The 18,811-nt window shown below is 32.3% G+C and overlaps 2 protein-coding genes across 3 annotated transcripts in view; one reads left to right on the top strand and one right to left on the bottom strand.

Moving 5' to 3' along the window:
• Positions 1-3,685: 3,685 nt before the first annotated feature.
• Positions 3,686-10,595, bottom strand: LOC106063719 (protein FAM177A1-like). Its single transcript, XM_013222160.2, has 5 exons — positions 10,441-10,595; positions 9,243-9,407; positions 8,408-8,474; positions 7,769-7,866; positions 3,686-6,815 (listed from the first exon to the last, which is right to left on the bottom strand). Exons 1-5 carry the CDS (start codon positions 10,468-10,470, stop codon positions 6,684-6,686), a joined length of 492 nt encoding a protein of 163 aa, XP_013077614.1. The 5' UTR covers positions 10,471-10,595; the 3' UTR covers positions 3,686-6,683.
• A 185-nt stretch (positions 10,596-10,780) lies between these two features.
• LOC106063720 (nephrocystin-1-like) overlaps positions 10,781-18,811 on the top strand; it is a 34,478-nt gene continuing 26,447 nt past the window's right edge. Inside the window, exons 1-6 of one of the 2 annotated variants that reach the window (XM_056022211.1) lie at positions 10,781-11,013; positions 13,514-13,614; positions 14,494-14,554; positions 15,431-15,505; positions 17,792-17,853; positions 17,965-18,020. In XM_056022211.1, coding sequence (XP_055878186.1) covers positions 10,942-11,013; positions 13,514-13,614; positions 14,494-14,554; positions 15,431-15,505; positions 17,792-17,853; positions 17,965-18,020 — 427 coding nt within the window. In that variant the 5' untranslated portion in view covers positions 10,781-10,941. The remainder of the gene's footprint in view (positions 11,014-13,513; positions 13,615-14,493; positions 14,555-15,430; positions 15,506-17,791; positions 17,854-17,964; positions 18,021-18,811) is intronic. The other variant, XM_056022213.1, reaches the window with a different exon arrangement.

Below are 18,811 nucleotides of genomic sequence, written 5' to 3'. Positions count from 1 at the left end.
GACAGCACACAAGCATGTCCTCAAAAATTCATACTGAAGAAGCTGAACCATCAGACAGTGTAAACAATACAGAAAGCAGGATAATAAACTCTAGACTGAACGACATTGGAGATTGGCCTGATGTCATCACAGATAATATTCGCATACACCTTTTCACTCAAGGATCTGAAACAGTTCAGCGTATGGACAGTCAATTCAGAGAGGCGTATAGACATCAAGAATCAGCAAAAGGAAAGGCTAGAAAGCTTTCAAAGGCTTGGTTTTTCCGGCAAATGTCAAACGGCGAGAAAGTTCTTAGAAAGTGGATGTGTTTTTCGCCCAAAAAAATAAAAAAATTATTAGTTTGCTTCCCCTGCATGCTCTTCTCAACAAGATCAAGTACCAAATCTTCATTTAAATCCAAAGATGGATTCAATGAGTGGTGGAGGTTATCCCCGAAAATAGAAAAACATGAGACCAGCAGAGCTCACATTCAGTCATCGCTTGCTTGGAGGGAACTTGAAGTTTGCCTGAGAGTAGGGAACAATATTGACAACAAGGCCCAAGATTTGATTATACAAGAGACGAAAACCTGGAGAGTTAGTAAAATTACTATCAAAGTACGATCCACTCTTGAGGGAGCATGTGCTTCGAACTAAGCTTTGTTCCATATCGAATATATACATGTCTCCACAAATACAAAATGAATTTATTACAATATTGGGGGATCACGCTAAAAAACAAATCATACAGCAAGTAAAACAAGCCAAATATTTCTCTATTATTTTTTACAGTACACCTGACATCTCAAAGCTGGATCAAATTTCCCAAATTTTACGGTATGTTGTCATGGAGAATGACAGGGTGCAGGTTCGTGAGTCTTTTGTTGACTTCATCGACACAAAGGCTATGATAATGCTGCGGTCATGAAAGGTCATTAAGGTCATGAAAGAATTAACAATATTTGATTAATGAATAGGCCTACATATTATTTTGAAAAAAAAGTAAGGTTTTGCAATGTTATTAATTAGTTAGTTGTTTTGTGTTGGTTTTTTTTTTGGGGGGGGGGGCATCAAGATGAGGTACCGCACCAGGCATCATATACTCTAGCTACGCCACTGCCTTGAGTTAATGATAAATAACCAACAGGAAAGAGTGTGAATGGTATGCATAAGTAGATCTCTAAAGGATTAGCTTGAAGTCCTCAAGTTAAACTGATCTCAATACAGCTTGAAGTCCTCAAGTGAAACTGATCTCAATACAGCTTGAAGTCCTCAAGTGAAACTGATCTCAATACAGCTTGAAGTCCTCAAGTTAAACTGATCTCAATACAGCTTGAAGTCCTCAAGTGAAACTGATCTCAATACAGCTTGAAGTCCTCAAGTGAAACTGATCTCAATACAGCTTGAAGTCCTCAAGTGAAACTGATCTCAACACAGCTTGAAGTCCTCAAGTGAAATTGATCTCAAAACAGCTTGAAGTCCTCAAGTGAAACTGATCTCAACACAGCTTGAAGTCCTCAAGTTAAACTGATCTCAATACAGCTTAAAGTCCTCAAGTTAAACTGATCTCAATACAGCTTAAAGTCCTCAAGTTAAACTGATCTCAACACAGCTTGAAGTCCTCAAGTTAAACTGATCTCAATACAGCTTGAAGTCCTCAAGTGAAACTGATCTCAACACAGCTTGAAGTCCTCAAGTTAAACTGATCTCAATACAGCTTGAAGTCCTCAAGTTAAACTGATCTCAACACAGCTTGAAGTAAAACGTGCCAACTTAACCGTCGGCCAATTCTAGTTTCTTTTTGAGCCGTCAAAGAAAAATGCAGAGCAAGGTATGCAGATGAATAGAGGGTTACTCATAGACATCAAATATATGTCTACGGGGGTTACTAAACGCCTTTTTAAATTCAGCAGACAATGGCTGTTGTTTATTGTTATGGCTAATTATCCAGCGATCAAATTTATTCCTTCATGTCTACTGGTTTAAATGATCTACTATCATGAATACCCGGTACAGCATGGAGCGTGTGGCCTGAATCAACCAGGAAAACCAATGACCTAGCAGAGTTCAGGCTTATCATGCACGACTTGATTAAGACATGGATACGCGTAGGACGTGATGGTCTTCTCTTTTGAAGGAGCGTCCGTAGTTTATAAGATAAAATACAGTGTTAAAGGAAAGAGGTATTGATGCTAGTGACGTTCAGATGTTTCACCAGTGATGCAACATTTGCTGGACAGGCTATTAATCTAAACGACTTAAAGATAAAGACCAGCTAAGGCGCCAACTTGCCTTAGCTGACATAAAAGACCTGGTTGCATGTGGCTTTAGAAAGAGACAGCTGGACGTCAATCACAAAGGCCTCGGGCTACACATTTGAGACCAAAAGAAAATCCGCTGCCCAGGACAGACGGCAAGAAAATCTAAATCGACCACCTGCGGACAATTGCGGTGCTTGTAACAAATTATGTAGGTCACAACTGGGGCTGCGTAGCCACGGGAAAAACTGCATTCCTCATTAATCTTCGGACTCGAAGACAAGTCTTATTATTATTAATCTAAAACCTATCGGTTCTGGAACTCTTTAAATACGTAAAGTGTTCATTCGAAAAAGCGTTTTCGCTGAGCTACGCACACTCGAGGCACAGTGGACGCAAGAGAAGATGACTTTCCTTTGACTAGTTGAGAGGCTTGTTTTTCACAAGGTGCAAGATGTCGCTTGTTCTGAGACATAGGCCTATATTTAGCATTGAAGCTTTACTGGCAGGTTTTATCAACTAAATAGGCCTACATTGAAAAAAACCCAACTCAACCCAACCCAATTTTATTTTATTTTTGTGTGTCTTTCCTGTATTTTTGATAATCCGGATAAATAGTTCGGTATGAACTTTGACTAGAAGTAGAAGAAACTTTGTAGAAGTGGGTGAAGCTATTGAATTTCAATAGTGATTTTGAGATTTAAATATGAAAGACAAGATTTTAAATGTCTTTCCTCTACAGATTCTTTAACAAGAGAAATACGAAGTTCAAGCTAATTGGATCAGTTCGGATCAGTCATGTAATTAAATTTGTAATAGACCTAGAATAATAACAATAGATATATGTGATTAATACTATTTTTACCTCGTTTTTGATTAGCACTATTTCATGGTTTCAGCTTTTTCAATACACTATGATCCTATCACTTCTCTGGACCATGAGGGTGAGGTTGGCTGGGTGGAAGAAAGAAAGGCATATGTGGGTGAATTTTACCGGAGGCCTAATTGGTTTAAAAAAAAAATGGAGGAACGACCTAAATTTGAACTCGTGGCAATGGCCTTCTTGGGCAGACGTTCAAACCACTTTGCTAGTTAGGCACTTATGACTGGAGAAAATTGTATAGTTATATAAAGTTTCTTTCAATTTAGAACGGTGACCTATAAAGAGGACTAATTCAACTTATACTACTAATTCAGTCAAGTACAATTTCTTTCCCTTATTCGATATACCAAACAAAATAATTAATTACCAATAGTTAATCAACTAATTGGCTAATTTTTAAAATATGATTCTTGTGTTGACTGGCAAAAGAAATAATTGTGAGAAATTTCAGCTTGATCCGTGATTGGTTGTCGGAGAAATGAAGAAATAACAAAAATAACGTCTACAAAATGTTTACCATGCAGAGTGAGTTGATATAAGCTTTGTAAAAACAACAGCGAAAGAACAGTGCCTCCATTTTATTGTTGTATTCAGTTGTTTGGAATGATCCAGCATTGAAAACCACAAAGTGTTAGCTCATTAAAAAAATGTGCAAACATTCAAACAATATTGAGATACAATTTATGTCATAGTGAAAATGAGAAAAAAATTGTACATCACAAAATTTTTTTGACTTTGAGCTCTCAAATTAATCACGAGTAATGTTAGCAAACTCTAATTATACTATAGATGTACATATAGCGTCAAGTCCACAATTTATTTTTCTAAAACAAAGCCCATTGATCTGTTCAGATCTTGCAATAAGCTTTAACACTCAAATCCTGTTAGACACTGTTACATGTTATTAAATTTAATATTATTTATTATTATTATTTATTTTTTTTGTTAGACTTTACACGACTTTTAATGAAAAAAACTGTAAACTAAAAAAAAAAACAATAACAATAAATGCCTGAAATGTTATCCTATTTTACAAATTTTCACTATATTTACTAATTACTATTCTATCATTGCATTTATCACAGATATCATACACATTTAAGAGGCTAAATTCTAGAAACCCTCTAGGCAGAGTGTTACTAATGAACAACCACCTACAAGACTAATCATCCCACCCCCTTTTTTTTTTCAATGACTAGTCTTGTAAATACTATAACACAAAACAAATTGGTTTCAACCTTCTGTTATATACAAATACTCAAGTAGATCTGATCATTATGCAAATACTTTGATCTACAGTGTTTTGGTGGACACTTGGTGCTGGTGTTCAATGTTTGTCCTAGCAAACATCCACTTAAATAAATGTTGAGCTAGGTGAAGATAGGGTCATTTGAAATGTACAAATAAAAGAGGTTGAAAAGTTCTGTTTTAAACCAAACAGACCCAAGAAGTGTTTGTGAAAAGAAAAAGGAACATTTTTACTCTACTAGTTGACTAAAATCAAGTAAGATTTTACATTATTTGAGTCAGAAACATACAAATAAAAATTACATTACTAGCAAAGAAAAAAACAACTTCTGCAAATGTTATGACAGATTAGTACCAGTAAAGCTATATAAATATATAGAAAGTTTAAAACAAATGGCATTAGAACTAGGCCAAAAGAAAGCAATTGCAGAGATGGAAAAAGCTGGCAGAGATGAGATGACATCTGTAAGATAAAAAGTTCCAGGATGTGTAATATTTTCTTCTGTGTTAAATACCCCAATGATCTTACTTTCATTAAAGAACAAAATAAAAGGATTTTGACAGCTAGTTCTAATGTGTTATGTTAGGAAAGTTTTATTAAAAAATTGTAACAAACTCTACACAATGAAAATGTATTACCAAAATCAGCTTAGCATTATCCCAGCAGAGCACATTTTTTCTTTAAAAAAAATATCATAATTTATATCTTTAAATACCAGCTTTGGTGCCAACTTGCCTTCTGAACGAGACAGCTGGAGATTCCTAACAAAGGCCACAGGATATACATTTAAGACCAAATGAAAATCCACTACCGACGACAGAAGCGGCAAAAAGAGAACCTAAATCAACCACCGGTGGACAAAGGTTATGTCTGTGCTGGATGTAGTAAAATATGTAGGTCACAGCTGGGACTGCATAGCCATATGAAATACTGCACTCTTCATTTATCTTCAGAGTCCAATGAATGCTACACTTGTAGAATACAATGTTCACAATGGAGCTGTGCTAAACATCTTTCAGTGTGTGTATGTTTTTTTTAAATTATAAACTGAAAATATGTTCTCAATACATTAGATGCAATGATCACATCATTAAGTATGTTAGTCTACAGATCTTGCTATCATGAACAGGATCAACATTCAGTGTAGGTGGAGTGAGACTAAAATTTATTGTTGATACACACAAGTTGTTTAACTTATGAACACACAGTATTCCAATGACCAATACAAACTAATGAACTATAAGTCAGAAATATCTATGAATTAAAAGCATCTTAAGGTAAGAAAATTGGTAAAACTGTTTCGTAGGTACAAGCAAAATATTTTGAAAAAGAAAGTTTTTGATAGATCATAAATAAGTGACAGATGTTCAATTATTTCCACAACTATGACATCTCCAACATTTTATTTATAAAATATGTTTCTTTGCAAATATCAATAAAACATCATGTGCAAGATAGTATCCCCATCTGATTTTAATATAAAAACATTAATTTTTAAAATAAATTGACCCGCTTCTTCTAGCCAGCTTTTTTTCTAGGCTCTTTTCCAGTTTATCCTGTGGAAAAATAGAGTGCTGTTTTCAGTTACACCACACTGACCTATAGAATTATATATCTAGATTTCAGACTGGTTTGCTCAAAATAAATGGTTATTGAAACATCATTTATTAAGAATTTAAAAATCTTAGCCAGCCAGTTTGCACATGGTTTTAGGCTCATCTTAACATTTCTTCTTGCAGTTTATAAGTAACATTATTGAAGAAAGCCTACTAAAATAGAGCAACAAATCACAAAGCCTCAGAAGCTTTGCTCACTGTCTGAACAACAGTAAAATTATTTCTACTGCAAAATTTAAAATGTAGGCTACCAAGAAATACCTGTATTTTTGGTGTACAGTCAAGGTGGGTAGACTTTTCCTAATGAACTGATACAAAAATTATACTAGCTTAAAGATGGAAAAAAGAAGCCTACAAATATTATCAACTACAAGCTCTTTTTTTCTAAAAAACAAACACAAAATTAATCATAAATGCAAAAGTAAATGAAATAACATATTTATACAATATATTATTAAACCTTCAATATTATAAATCATTAAATTATATTGCACCCACCATTTATATTTTAAGGGCCATAATTCCTTATAAAAGTAACAAAGCCATCCAGCAAAACTCCTTTCAATTACAAAAAAACAATCCACGTCAGTTCTTTAATTAGTCAATACATCAAAGAGAGAAGAAAATTTGGAGTATTAGACAAAGAAATGAAAGATCCGTATACAACATAAGCCTTGTCAGAAAAGCTTTGCCTCATTAAAAATGCTCTCCCTTGTCAGAAGTGTTTTCCTTTGAATACTGCTTGGTACCATGTAGGCTGACATTTACCACAGACAAACCTTGAGATTCTTCATGCAGTTTCTGGTTCCTGATACGTTCTTCCTCTTGCTGGAGAGCAAGAAATAACATCCTTCTTTAATATTTTAATTTAAATCAGCCTTTAACTAAAGTGTGTGTGGCTGTTCATTATCAATGTTCTAAAAATGGACTCCTATCTTGGAGTGTTTAAAAAAGACAAACAAACAACTTAAATAGTATAAATGTTGAATGTATCGCCAAAAACTACAAAATCAGATGACTAGTACTAATAGTCAAAAGTAGTTGGCGGTCATGCTGAAATTCAAAGATTTGAATCTCTGGAGCAATCATGAATTTCATAGAAATAAATAGAAAACATTTATAATCCAAAGAGATTTTTAAAAATTCCATGTACCCAGACAGGAAATCTAAATTTATGAAATGTTATTTTAAGTATTTTTGAACCAAAAGAACAATTTCTTTTGCTCAGTCAAATATTTATAGCAAATTGTTACACTTATAACTTGCCTCTTATGTTTACTTCACTACTCTGGGGGAAGCTACAATATTTAACCAACTAAATGAATTCCTTTGATGGTTAATTACTAATTAAACAGCACAGCTATTCCACAACCGGATAACAGTAAAAAAAAAAAAATCAAAAAAAAAAAAATCTGACATTCATTAGTTAGGATATTTCACTTTAAAACATCTAACAAAAAAATAAGTGAAATCAATTATTTATGTTTATCTAGTTCAAATTAATTCCTATAGTGCAGTTGAAAGTTACCAACAGTTTTTAAATATTGTATATGAAGATCTGTACCTGTCTTATACAGAATGAGAAAATAGACTCAGTTTTAAAATCAATGGGAGTATAAATTTTTTTTTTTTTTACATATCTTCCATAGCTTAGGAGGTAAAGATCAATTTTTTTCAAAACAAGAAAGATAAAATGAGTTAAGTCAAACTAATCTAATTGCTTTTTTAATGTCTGAAATCAAATCAAATTTAATTTTCTGAAGGGTCAAAAATTGTTTAACCTCTTTTTCCATTCGCCTATATTCATCCAGAGCATACTGATATTTGGGAGTTGTGATACCAAACAACCAAGCCAGTTTTTCTCCACAAAAGTCTGCACCTAAATTAAGAAAAAAAAATTAGGCCCACTATGGCTCTTTAAAAATTATTTATTTAAAAAATATCATTTTAATAATTATTAATATATTAATAATTATATTTTAAAACAAAATTAAATGTTGTTTTTTTTTTTTTGCAATGTTCTAATCTAATGTTTTTTTTCAATGTTGTTTTCAACATAGATATTGAAAAATAATGAGGTAGAAGAATAATAGTTGAAGTATAAATTGAGTTGAATGGAACATTTTACTAGTCATTAATTATATGTTTCTTCTTAGTGAATGTACTAAGATGTTACAACTATATATATTTTCATCAATTCTTTAATTCTGGTACAATCTCAACATTGACATTTGAATGACACATGTATAGGACATGATAGCAAATCTTAATAATAATAATAATAAAAAAAAAAAAAGATTCAAACAGAAATTGAAAACTAATTAAAGTTGCTTTTTTTAATTAAAAAAATAATTTTCATAAAAAAAAAATTAATTTGATTCTCATTTCAATTCTTCTTCTTTTTTTTTTACCAATCTCACCTCTTAGAGATTTGTGAAAGGCTGTAGTAAGTTGATGAACAAACCAAGGTGCCCATGCCAACTCTTTCTGAAAAAATCAACATTTATGAAAATTATACACATAATCGCACAATCAAATGACAAACATTTTAAATATTGGAGATAAGTAAAAAAAAAAATATAAATAGAAAAATAGAATTCATAAACTTGAAATTTTCTCACATCCTTCTAAAAAAGTTTTTGTTCAATTTTTAAGTCTCTGTCCTAAATGAACACTCCTGAAAAAAAATGTTGTTTTATTTAAACGTTTAAATAGGAACATATAACTTTTAACTTTTTTTTTTCAAGACACAATAAGTAATGTTTAATTAAAAGCAAGTGGTAGATTATAATAACAATTTATGCTAGTTAAAAACTCAAAAAGATAAAAACGAACAGTCATCACAGTGAATTACACTAAAACAATAGACTAACCTTTGATAGGCCTTTTTGCTTAGATATAATATTTTGTGATTTCCCAGAAATGAAATTATATATTTTTTTTTAAAAGAAACTTTACACAAACTTTCCTCAAAGAAATTATATGAGTGTAGAGCAATAAAAATACTTTACTTCCAAACTGAGGGATCACAACTTCAGCTCCCAGGGAAGATTGAGATTTCAAGCTACCTGATCTTTAAGGTTTACTGAGCGCCTAAAGGCTGCACGGAAAACCAACTCCTAGATACCCCCCCCCCCCCCGTCCACAAATGAGATTGGACCAAAGCGCTCTGTATATAAAAGCTATATTATAAGTATAAATATATATATATTAATTAATTATCTCCTTTCCTTATTCTTGAAATAATACACTTACAGGGTTTATACTTGTGCTAGCTGGAGCTGGTGCTGAGTCTTCTTCATCTGAAGAATATTCTTCTAGAATGCCATCGCTAAAATGAAGAACTCTTTTTGGTGCTTTGAACTTCTTGTGTGTTGGAACTACATCCAGGGCAGTGTATTGGTTATTGATTTCTGTGCACTTTTGAATCAAATAAATACAATAGTACTTGAATAAATGAAAAGTACATCTATATTATTTCTATAGACTCTTAATGACTAAAGTCAATGCATACACAAGCGTTGAAAACAAAAAGTGTAAAATAGCTCTCTAGATCTTCAGCTTTTTAAATCAATTTTCATTACTTCAAAAGTGAAGATATTTACATCATACACATATATCCATATATATGTTAATCTAGTTGTGTATGTTAATTACAGAATTATACTCTGCTAAGTCATTGCTTTCATGGGATTATTCAGTACTGTTCTATCATATATTCTATGCTCTATAACTCTAATGGCACTATCGAAGAGTTAGCACTTACAGCCCTAGCATAAGGAATAAGAAATTTGTTAGTATAAAGTGTATATTATAAGGGTGTGCTTTGTATATTCTTAATATTGTTATTTATGTTTTAGTGTTTTATGTAGTATAGTTACTTCACATTTTAGTCTAAAGTCTTCTCTAATACTAATCTAAAACTCTAAGTCTAGTCCTAGACTCTGGATCTAGAAAATCTAGATCTAGTAAAAAAGTTTAGAAGAAGATCTAGATTATAATAGTATTTATAGTATTAACTTCCGACTTCACTAATAAGTCTTACTGAAACTGAAGTCTAACTCTAAGTAGTATGAAACGTAACTTATTAGTAATAGTAATAGACAGTCAAGTAATACACTACTAGATCTAACTAATAATAATACTTTTAACTTAAGACTTAACTTAGATTTCAATTTGAATTTTAAGTTAAGATTACGTGGTAAGTATTACTAAGTTAATAAAATTAACTTAATTAAGAATATAATTTAAATTTTATAAGACTTTTAATAAAAAAATAAAAGTTTTATTATGTAATTATGTTTTAAGATCATGATTTAGATATTATATTCTTGATTATCTAATCTAGCTAGATCTATAATACTCAGCATAATATATCTAGAAATCTAAATTTATAAATCTAGTCAACTAGGGTTGTAATAGATCTAATTCTACATAAGAGTTGATAACTAACAATAGTATTTGCTGGGTAAACGTCAGCCATGTTTCTAAAGACGCAAATTTGCCAGATTATTGTAAAGACAGAAGTCTTCTAACTAAAGTTTAAAAAAAAATACATGAAAAATGAAGATCTAGAATCTAGATCTATATACATATATAGAATTAAGTTTCCAATGTAGACCCACAACTTTAAGATATTTAGACTGCACACCAAATAGATAAATCTATAGTCTATCTAATAATTTTTTAATCTTTCTATATCTAAATTAGTGATTTTTACATAAAAGCAAAATAATAATATAGACAACAAGGCAAAAGTAGATCTATCACTTCATGTCCAATTTTTTAGAATGATCCATGTCACTAACCCTTAGATACCTCATATTTCATTATTGATTGTGAAAGTAGATCTAGAATAAACAACTCTAGCGAAGTCTTGATCTAGACACAGGAGGTCTAGACTTTTCTTACTCTTAGTAAAAAAACCTGCGCATCATTCATTTCAAGTGTAATTATGGCTCCTTGGAATAAAGAAGTTGGTCCTTTGAGCAAGGCTCAAAAAGAAGGAGATGTTTTGAAGAAAAAGGTTTGTTTAAATAATAAAAAGAAAGTTACAAAAAAAAAATAATTTTAATCATTAAAAGTATTAAAACTATAAACCTGTTAAAACTTGCACTTGTAACTTTTTCATTTTTTTTTTTTTTTGCAATGATTCTTAAACTAGAATTTAATCGAGAATACTTAAACAATGTCTAACATATCTAAGTCTAAGGATAACAACAAAAACCTATGGTTATACATTAAGAAAAAATGGAAACAACAGAAGTAACAGTAACACTGGTCATTAAAATGAGAAAACTTAACACATAATGATAATGAAACTAAGGCTAACATCCTAAATAAATACTTTGCATTAATTAACATTCTCATCCCAAGGAGACAAAGACATATTACTTAATTTGAACCAAGTAGACAACATAGGAGATATAGAAGTATAAGAAAAGGTGATCCAAAAACTATCCTATTAGATGGCATCCTTCAGTCGTAAAGCGACTATGGATCATCTCTGCTTTCATCCATTACCACTTCCGGCAATGACAACATTGCGGAACTATTAGCGAACATTAAAGCGAATAAAGCATCTGGACCTGATGGTATTCCAGCTAGATTACTGAAAGAACTAAGCAATGAGCTAGCACCAGTGTTCAAAATACTTTTTCAGGCATCTCTTAACCAGGGCAGAGTACCAATGAACTGGAAAGAAGCTAACATCACCCCCCCACACACACACACACACTATTTACAAAAGGAGAAAAATCTGACCTGGGAAACTACAAACCAGTGTCACTAACCAGCATCTCATGTAAAATCCTAGAATTTATAATGTATAGCAACATCATATAAACCACTTAGACAAACATAATGTCCTTACTCCATACCAACATGGCTTTAGGAAATAATAGGACTAATTGATGACTTTTCAAAAGGTTTAGATAATAGTGAGCAAATAGATGCTATCTTATTAGATTTTCCCAAGGCTTTTTACAAAGTTCAACACCATAGTTTGCTGAAAAATTACAATATTTTATCATTGCATCAGTGGATTAAAAAAGGATTTTCTGATAGGGAGAGAACAAACTGTAATAATAAATGGCTCTAAATCAACACCAATAACAGTAAACTCAGGCGTACCTCATGTCAACTACTATTTTTAATTTACATAAATAATTTGACTAAATTGCTTTAGTTTAGGAACAAAAGTCAGATTATTTGCAGACGATTGCATTATAAAATATATCTATAGAACAATAAAAACAACACAGGATATAGAAATTAGATAAAAAGAATTAGATGAATTACAGAAATGGGAATCAAATTGGAGCATATCTTTCCACCCAGAAAAATTTGAGTTATTTAGAGTACAAAAAAAACCTAAAACAAATAAATTTCACTTATCTTATTCATGGTAAACCAGTAACACAGAGTAAAAACACAAAATACCTAGGTGTTATAATAAATGAAAAGATGTCATGAAAATGTCATGAAATCCCCACATTGATTAAACTATTAAAAAATCAAACAAAGCTTATTAAGTTTATTAAAAGAAATTTCTATAAGACACAAAATAGAGCAGTGAGATTCATAACAAACGAATATTCACATTTGACCAGAGTAACACCTTTAGTAAATCACTAAATTTAGAAAGCCTTCAGGATAGAAGACTCTAAAGTAAAGTAGCAACTATACATAAAACACTGAACCGTAATCTTCAAATACAAAAACCATATCTAATAATAATACTCAGAAAGACACAAAGTTAAAGGGACATTCCTCGTTCCATATGCTAGGACAAATTTGTACAAAAGCTCCTTCTTCCCAAGTGCTATGAGAGCATGGAATGGGTTGCCTGAGCCAGCCAGGAAAACCAATGACTTGGTCATTGGTTAACATGCATGACTAGATCAGATGCATGACATGTAGGAAGTAATCATCTTCTTTTTTGAAGTAGCGTCTGTATTATGTAAGATAAGAATGTAGTTCTAGTCTAGATTTATTAGAGCTAGCTCTAGTAGATCATGGCTAATGTTACATAAATGCATAGTAGACTTGAACTCTTAGAAATTAAGTTGACTTAGAATTAACTTAAAACTTACTTAAGACAAGGGTGAAGCGTTACATCCAAGGTGGTTGTCTATGTGCATGTATGCTGACGTACTGTTAAAATTTTGACCTAACCTGTTCTCTTCTAGATCACTATTTTTCTCTCCTTTTTGGTAACCTTATAAAGACTTACGTACATTTAATAAAATAGATCTACATTCAATCAAATTATTATAATTAAGAACTTTCATATATTCTTCGGAACCTTCGGTGTAAAGTTTTATTGCCTAAGCTAGAAAATAGTTGTAGGTCTCTCTCTCTCTCTGTATATATATATATATATATATTTATTTATATATATATAAATTAAAATTACTTTTCTAGATTTTTGCAATCATTACACAGAATCTGGTCAATAAGCCTTCATAAACTTTAATAATTATTTTCCAGTTACAAATGAATATCTATAAATTACTTGTCTTTAGGTTGACCAAGTTGTAAAAGAATCAAATAAGATTGTTTCACAAAAAGTCAAAGGTGATCAAGTTACAGAAAAACAGAAGAAGTTGGAACAGATGTTTCAAAAGTAAGAGCTTCACAGTCTGAGTTGAACTCTATGTAAAAATAAAAAGTAGATACCTGAAATTCTATAATAATGCAGTTGAAGTTGATTTCACCCACTCACTAACCATTAATTTATCTGTGTGTGTGTGGGTTATGTGGTAGCAACAGATACTATTTTTATTCTCTCCAAAAGATTTCAGGTAGCTAAATGGCAAATTTCTTATGCCATAAAAAAAGTAAAGTTCCGCTTTCAAACCTTGCGATCTATAAATGATGTAAAGGTAATCTGTTTCTGTGACCCACGGTTAACAAGGGTGTCATTTGGCCAGCACAATGATCAACCGCCTTTCCCTTTCCCTGGACTAATGTTAGGTAGCCATTATAGCTAGGTGGACTCAAAGGCGCCCAAAGATCCAGAAATTAAAAATCCCAGTCTTCACCAGGAATCGAACCCCTAATCCTCGTTTCAGAAGCCAAGTGCTTTACCACTCAACCACCTTCTCTTATTCCATATGCTAGGACAAATTCTTACAACTTCTCTTTCTTTCCAAGTGCCTGAATCAACTAGGACAAGCATTGACGTAGCAGAATTAAAGTCTCCAGTTAACATGCAGGACTAGATTAACATATGGATAAGTGTAGGGTGTAATTATCTTCTCTTTTGAAGTAATGTTTTTAGTTTATAAGATAAGCTATAGATTTGGGCAGATTCCAAAGGTTCTTACAAAATACAGATCTTCACAAAATTCATAGGCAGAATATTTGGCACATCAGTGAAGAACTTACACAATCAGTCAAAATGTCCCATAAACTTATTCAAACATTTTTAAGTTGATTTTTTATTTTTGAAGTTTATAAAATGTATCCATAAAAATGTGTTAAATTTTTTTTTGTTTTACAGTTGCATTGACACCAAAACTCAGGTTACACAACATCTTGTTGAGGTTGAAAAGTTGGAAGAGGTATAAATTTGAAATAGAAAACTCACAAAATTGTGCTCTTTTATTTAGTAGATGAAGGGAGATAACTTGTTGATTTGTGTGGTCAATGTCAAGGACTTTCCTTTGAGAAAATGAGCCCTCTGGTACTACATTTTCGAAAATAATTTGATATTTTACATATTCCAAGCTTATGTCACTTGCTGGGTTTGAAAAAAAGTTTGACAATATTTAGATCTTTCATTATTGCATTATCATTTCAATTTTAATGACAGAAACTCCCCAACAGGTTTGTTGACATCTATTTATATTTCAGAATTATCTTTATCATGCCAGAATAGCAATTTGGGTTTTATTATTCATGCTGAAAACCTTTTGTTAAAACAAAAAAAAAAAGTCATGGTACACTTTTTGTAAGCCATATGACAAGAATTAGATCAATGTTTCTCAAACTTTTACTGTTGGCGCCCCCTGAATGAAAAGAAGTTGGGGACCTGGAGGAGTGCTGTAGACTCGGGGGGGGGGGGGAAGGTTTTAAGAATGTAGTGAAAAAGAAAAGAAGCTAAAATTCAGAAAACTATTACACAAAATTCAGATGCTATTTTTAATTTATATTTACACTATGTTTAAAAATATAGATAATGAAATTTTTGTAAAGGTAGTCCAGTAATAGTGCTTCGTACATATGTTTTAAGTATTTTGTATACTAAGTAAATTTATTCCTGAAAGCTGAATTGGAGATGCACCTGGTTTTCGCACATCCAACAAGGGGGTGTGGAGGAGCGCTGTTAGGGTCTGGGGCATTTAAACTGTATATATTAAAAATACCTTGCATTTGTAATTGTATTTTGATTTTTTTCAATAACAAAAGTCTAATTTTTAAATATTTTTTTAAATAAGAAAAATGAGCCTACAAAAATGAAAGATTTTGACAAGAAGATAACAGCAGAGTTAAATCGAGTCTCTGTGATGAAGGTAAGGAAATATATATGTATATATTTTATTATAGAACTAGTAGACATGCGGCGTAGCATACGCCTCTATTTTGCAGGGCCGGCCTTAGGCCACTGCAACCTATGTGACCACAGTGGGACCCGCACTTTTATAGAATCGCGCTAATTCTAGGTGTAAATTATTAAATTAAACCATTTTATAACTTATAACAGATTTCCCGCGGCCTCCTGATTTACCAGGAGCTCCTGGAAATCTCCTGAAATTGCAAAATATACGAAAAAGTCCTGGAAATCTCTGGAAATTATTAAAATCTTTAGAAAACTCATACAAATCTCCGGAAATATATACACAAAAATTGTCATTTTGGGGTGTTATTCAATATGGAAAACGCCAATTCTAAGCGCGATAAAAAAAAAGGGCATTATGCAACACCTGTATTTGTGGAATCTGGTGAAAGAAGCTTCTCGCGCCTCTTAGTAATGAAGATTTACTTGAGGTCAACAATTCTCGTAGATAGATTGAAACATTTGGTAATTCTTTCTATTGAGTGTGATCTAGGTAGGAAATAGAAATTTTATGATACAGTGTATGACTTCTCTACACGCAAGGCCTGTAAAGTAGTTCTGTACGTAGTAAAGAATGAATAAAACGCAAAGACTAATTTATTTTCTAATACAAACTCTTAATTTTCACGTATTATCCATATCACTATCCAAATTTGGCCCCGCCTAATCCGTTTCGCATAGGTTAAGTCCGGCCCTGCTATTTAGTGATGGGTGAATGCTACTTATCCCACTTCTCTTTTTTTCGCTGCTATAGTTATGTGGGGTAACTCTAGTCCGACTATTAGAAATAAAAGAGTGATCTTTCCTTTACGTCTTGGTCTCCAAACTGTTGAGCCATGAAGAGAATTATATATATATAGATTAGTATTTTCTCATTATGTAGTTGGTCATGTTTACCCAGTATCACATGGGTGTCTAGAAAAATTATACTTACTTTTTGCTGCCCACTAGATGTCTGGTTGAAAGGATTTTTCAGACCATAAAACCCTGGTATAAAAACTAAACTTTAGTGTTTAATGTCTCATAGCTTCTGTTTACTGTAAGACCTGTCCCTATGACATAGCTGACTCGGGACAATATGACACACCATTCCTTTAATTACCCTAGACTTGAAGAAAAGAAGATTATTGTTTGGTCTAAACCAGGGAAGTGTTCCATGATACGCCATCATATTACAGACTGCTAAGACGATCTTCAATATGGATTACATCATTTTGCTTGACTCTTGTTGATAGCTCCCCCCTCCCCCCAATGCATGGTATCTCCTCCATGTAGCCCTTTATTGTCATTAGCCATGCTAGTATCTCCCTTAATAAATAGTTGCAGGCATCCATGGGTTGGGAAATATACAAGGCACCAGAAATGATCAAAAGTAATTATTTCACTATTAATCTTGCCTCATCTTTTTGTTTTCTATATTAATATTTTAAGTGTGTTTGCATGTTTATGATGTAACTATGACAAAGGGGAGTGGATGGTTTTGGTTGTGTAGGATGAAGAGATTCTGATGAAACCATAACGGGATCTGGTGTAATTCAAGTCAATAATAAGACTGGTGTGAAAGTTAAAGAGGAAACTAACTAGAAACACGAGAAGTGTATTTGAGTTAGGACAGCGTTCACAAGATGGACAAAGAAAATGCTTCAGGGACATCCTCAAAGCTTCTCTGAAAGCCTTCAAAATTGACCCAGTCACCTGGGAGACAGAAGCACATGATAGAACAATATGGCATTGCACTTTGAAAACTGGCACACAAATTGCACAGGATAAAGGGAACAGCGCTGGCAGTGTGTAGCCCATAACCGAGATGCCTTGAGGAAGCTGTTTGGCGGCCTATGCTCCAGAAGGGACCATAGGCAGATATGAGATGAGTGTGCAGCCGAAGATTATGGGCATACATAGGTCTCACCAGTCACATGTGGAGGCACAAAACCCCAGTGTAAAGCTGTCAGCCCCCTGGATGACATGGATGACCATATATAGATTTAGAGCTGTTTAGAGCTACAAACCAACTTCTAAGCAACAACTTTTGAGTTTGTATGCTGTATATTAGATTAATATAAATCATGTTATTCCACATTAAAAGTCAATAAAATATAATCCTAAAAAAATTGTTGTTCACATTATTTAGTATTTTGCATAGAAATGAGCATCACCCACTTTCATACTGTACAATGATCATCATTCGAGATTGACTAATATATCTAGTGCTATTGTTGTGTTATGGCTTTATTCTTTGTAGACTTTACTTGAGGAAACAATGAAAAAGTTGCTGCCTAATACACAGGAAGAAGACTTTATCAAGTAAGCATTTTATTTTAAAAAAATATTTTTTTTATAGTTTTATTTCAATTTTTTAGTTGTTTTATTTCCTTTTTTAAAAGTGGGTTATTGTTTTGTATTGGTTTATTTTAGAAGTCATCAGCAGGCAGAAGAGAAAGGAAAGGTGGAGAAGAAAGAGGCAGATAAAAGTAAGTAGCATTCAATTTTTGGACTGTTTATTAGTATCAAAACTTATATTAACAGCCAAATGTTTACCTGTTGACATAGAAAATATACATACATTACTTGCAACTGCACGTTTTTTATTTAGTGATTTTAACTAGACTAACAATAATAATAAAATATTAAATCTGCGATTAGAAATATTTTTACCAGTTGTTTTTGTTACATGCTATAGCTTTCTCAGTGGGCTATGATCCTATCACTTGTCTTATCACAGTTAGGAAAGGAAGGGTGGAGGGGTATCTGGGTGAATGTTACAATGATCACTTTTTAAATACATTTAAAAAAACACTCAAGGCTCAAGCAACCTCAAGGGGAATAACTCAACTCATACCACCAAACTGACAAGTACTATTTTTTCCCTTGTTCTATACCAAACAAAATAATTAATTGCCAAAACTTAATTAAGTAATTGGTTAATTTTGTACAATTATTTTTTGTTTTGTTAGGTACAGAAATAATTGTCCAAAATTTCAACTTGATTCGAAAATGGGTGTGGGACAGATAATGTGTACAAACTTTTTAACAAAGTAATTTGATATAAGCCTTATAAAAAAAAAGGCTCTGATTTACTTGCATTTTCGTCCTCATATGATAGTATTCATATAGTATTCATATGATGTATACTCCATGTACACTCCATGTCCATGACTTTTTGTAAATCCTGTAGAGCTCACTATCTTTTCCAGTTTCTGTTTCCTAGCTCAGAACTTAGGTCATTTAAAATTTGTAATTCATTTAGATGCTCATCAATTTT

This window comes from Biomphalaria glabrata, chromosome 3 (assembly GCF_947242115.1).
Source record: "Biomphalaria glabrata chromosome 3, xgBioGlab47.1, whole genome shotgun sequence".
NCBI classification, from domain to species: Eukaryota; Metazoa; Mollusca; class Gastropoda; family Planorbidae; genus Biomphalaria; species Biomphalaria glabrata.
The sequence above is the reverse complement of the archived record's forward strand: the minus strand, read 5'-3'. Positions and strand labels throughout refer to the sequence as shown.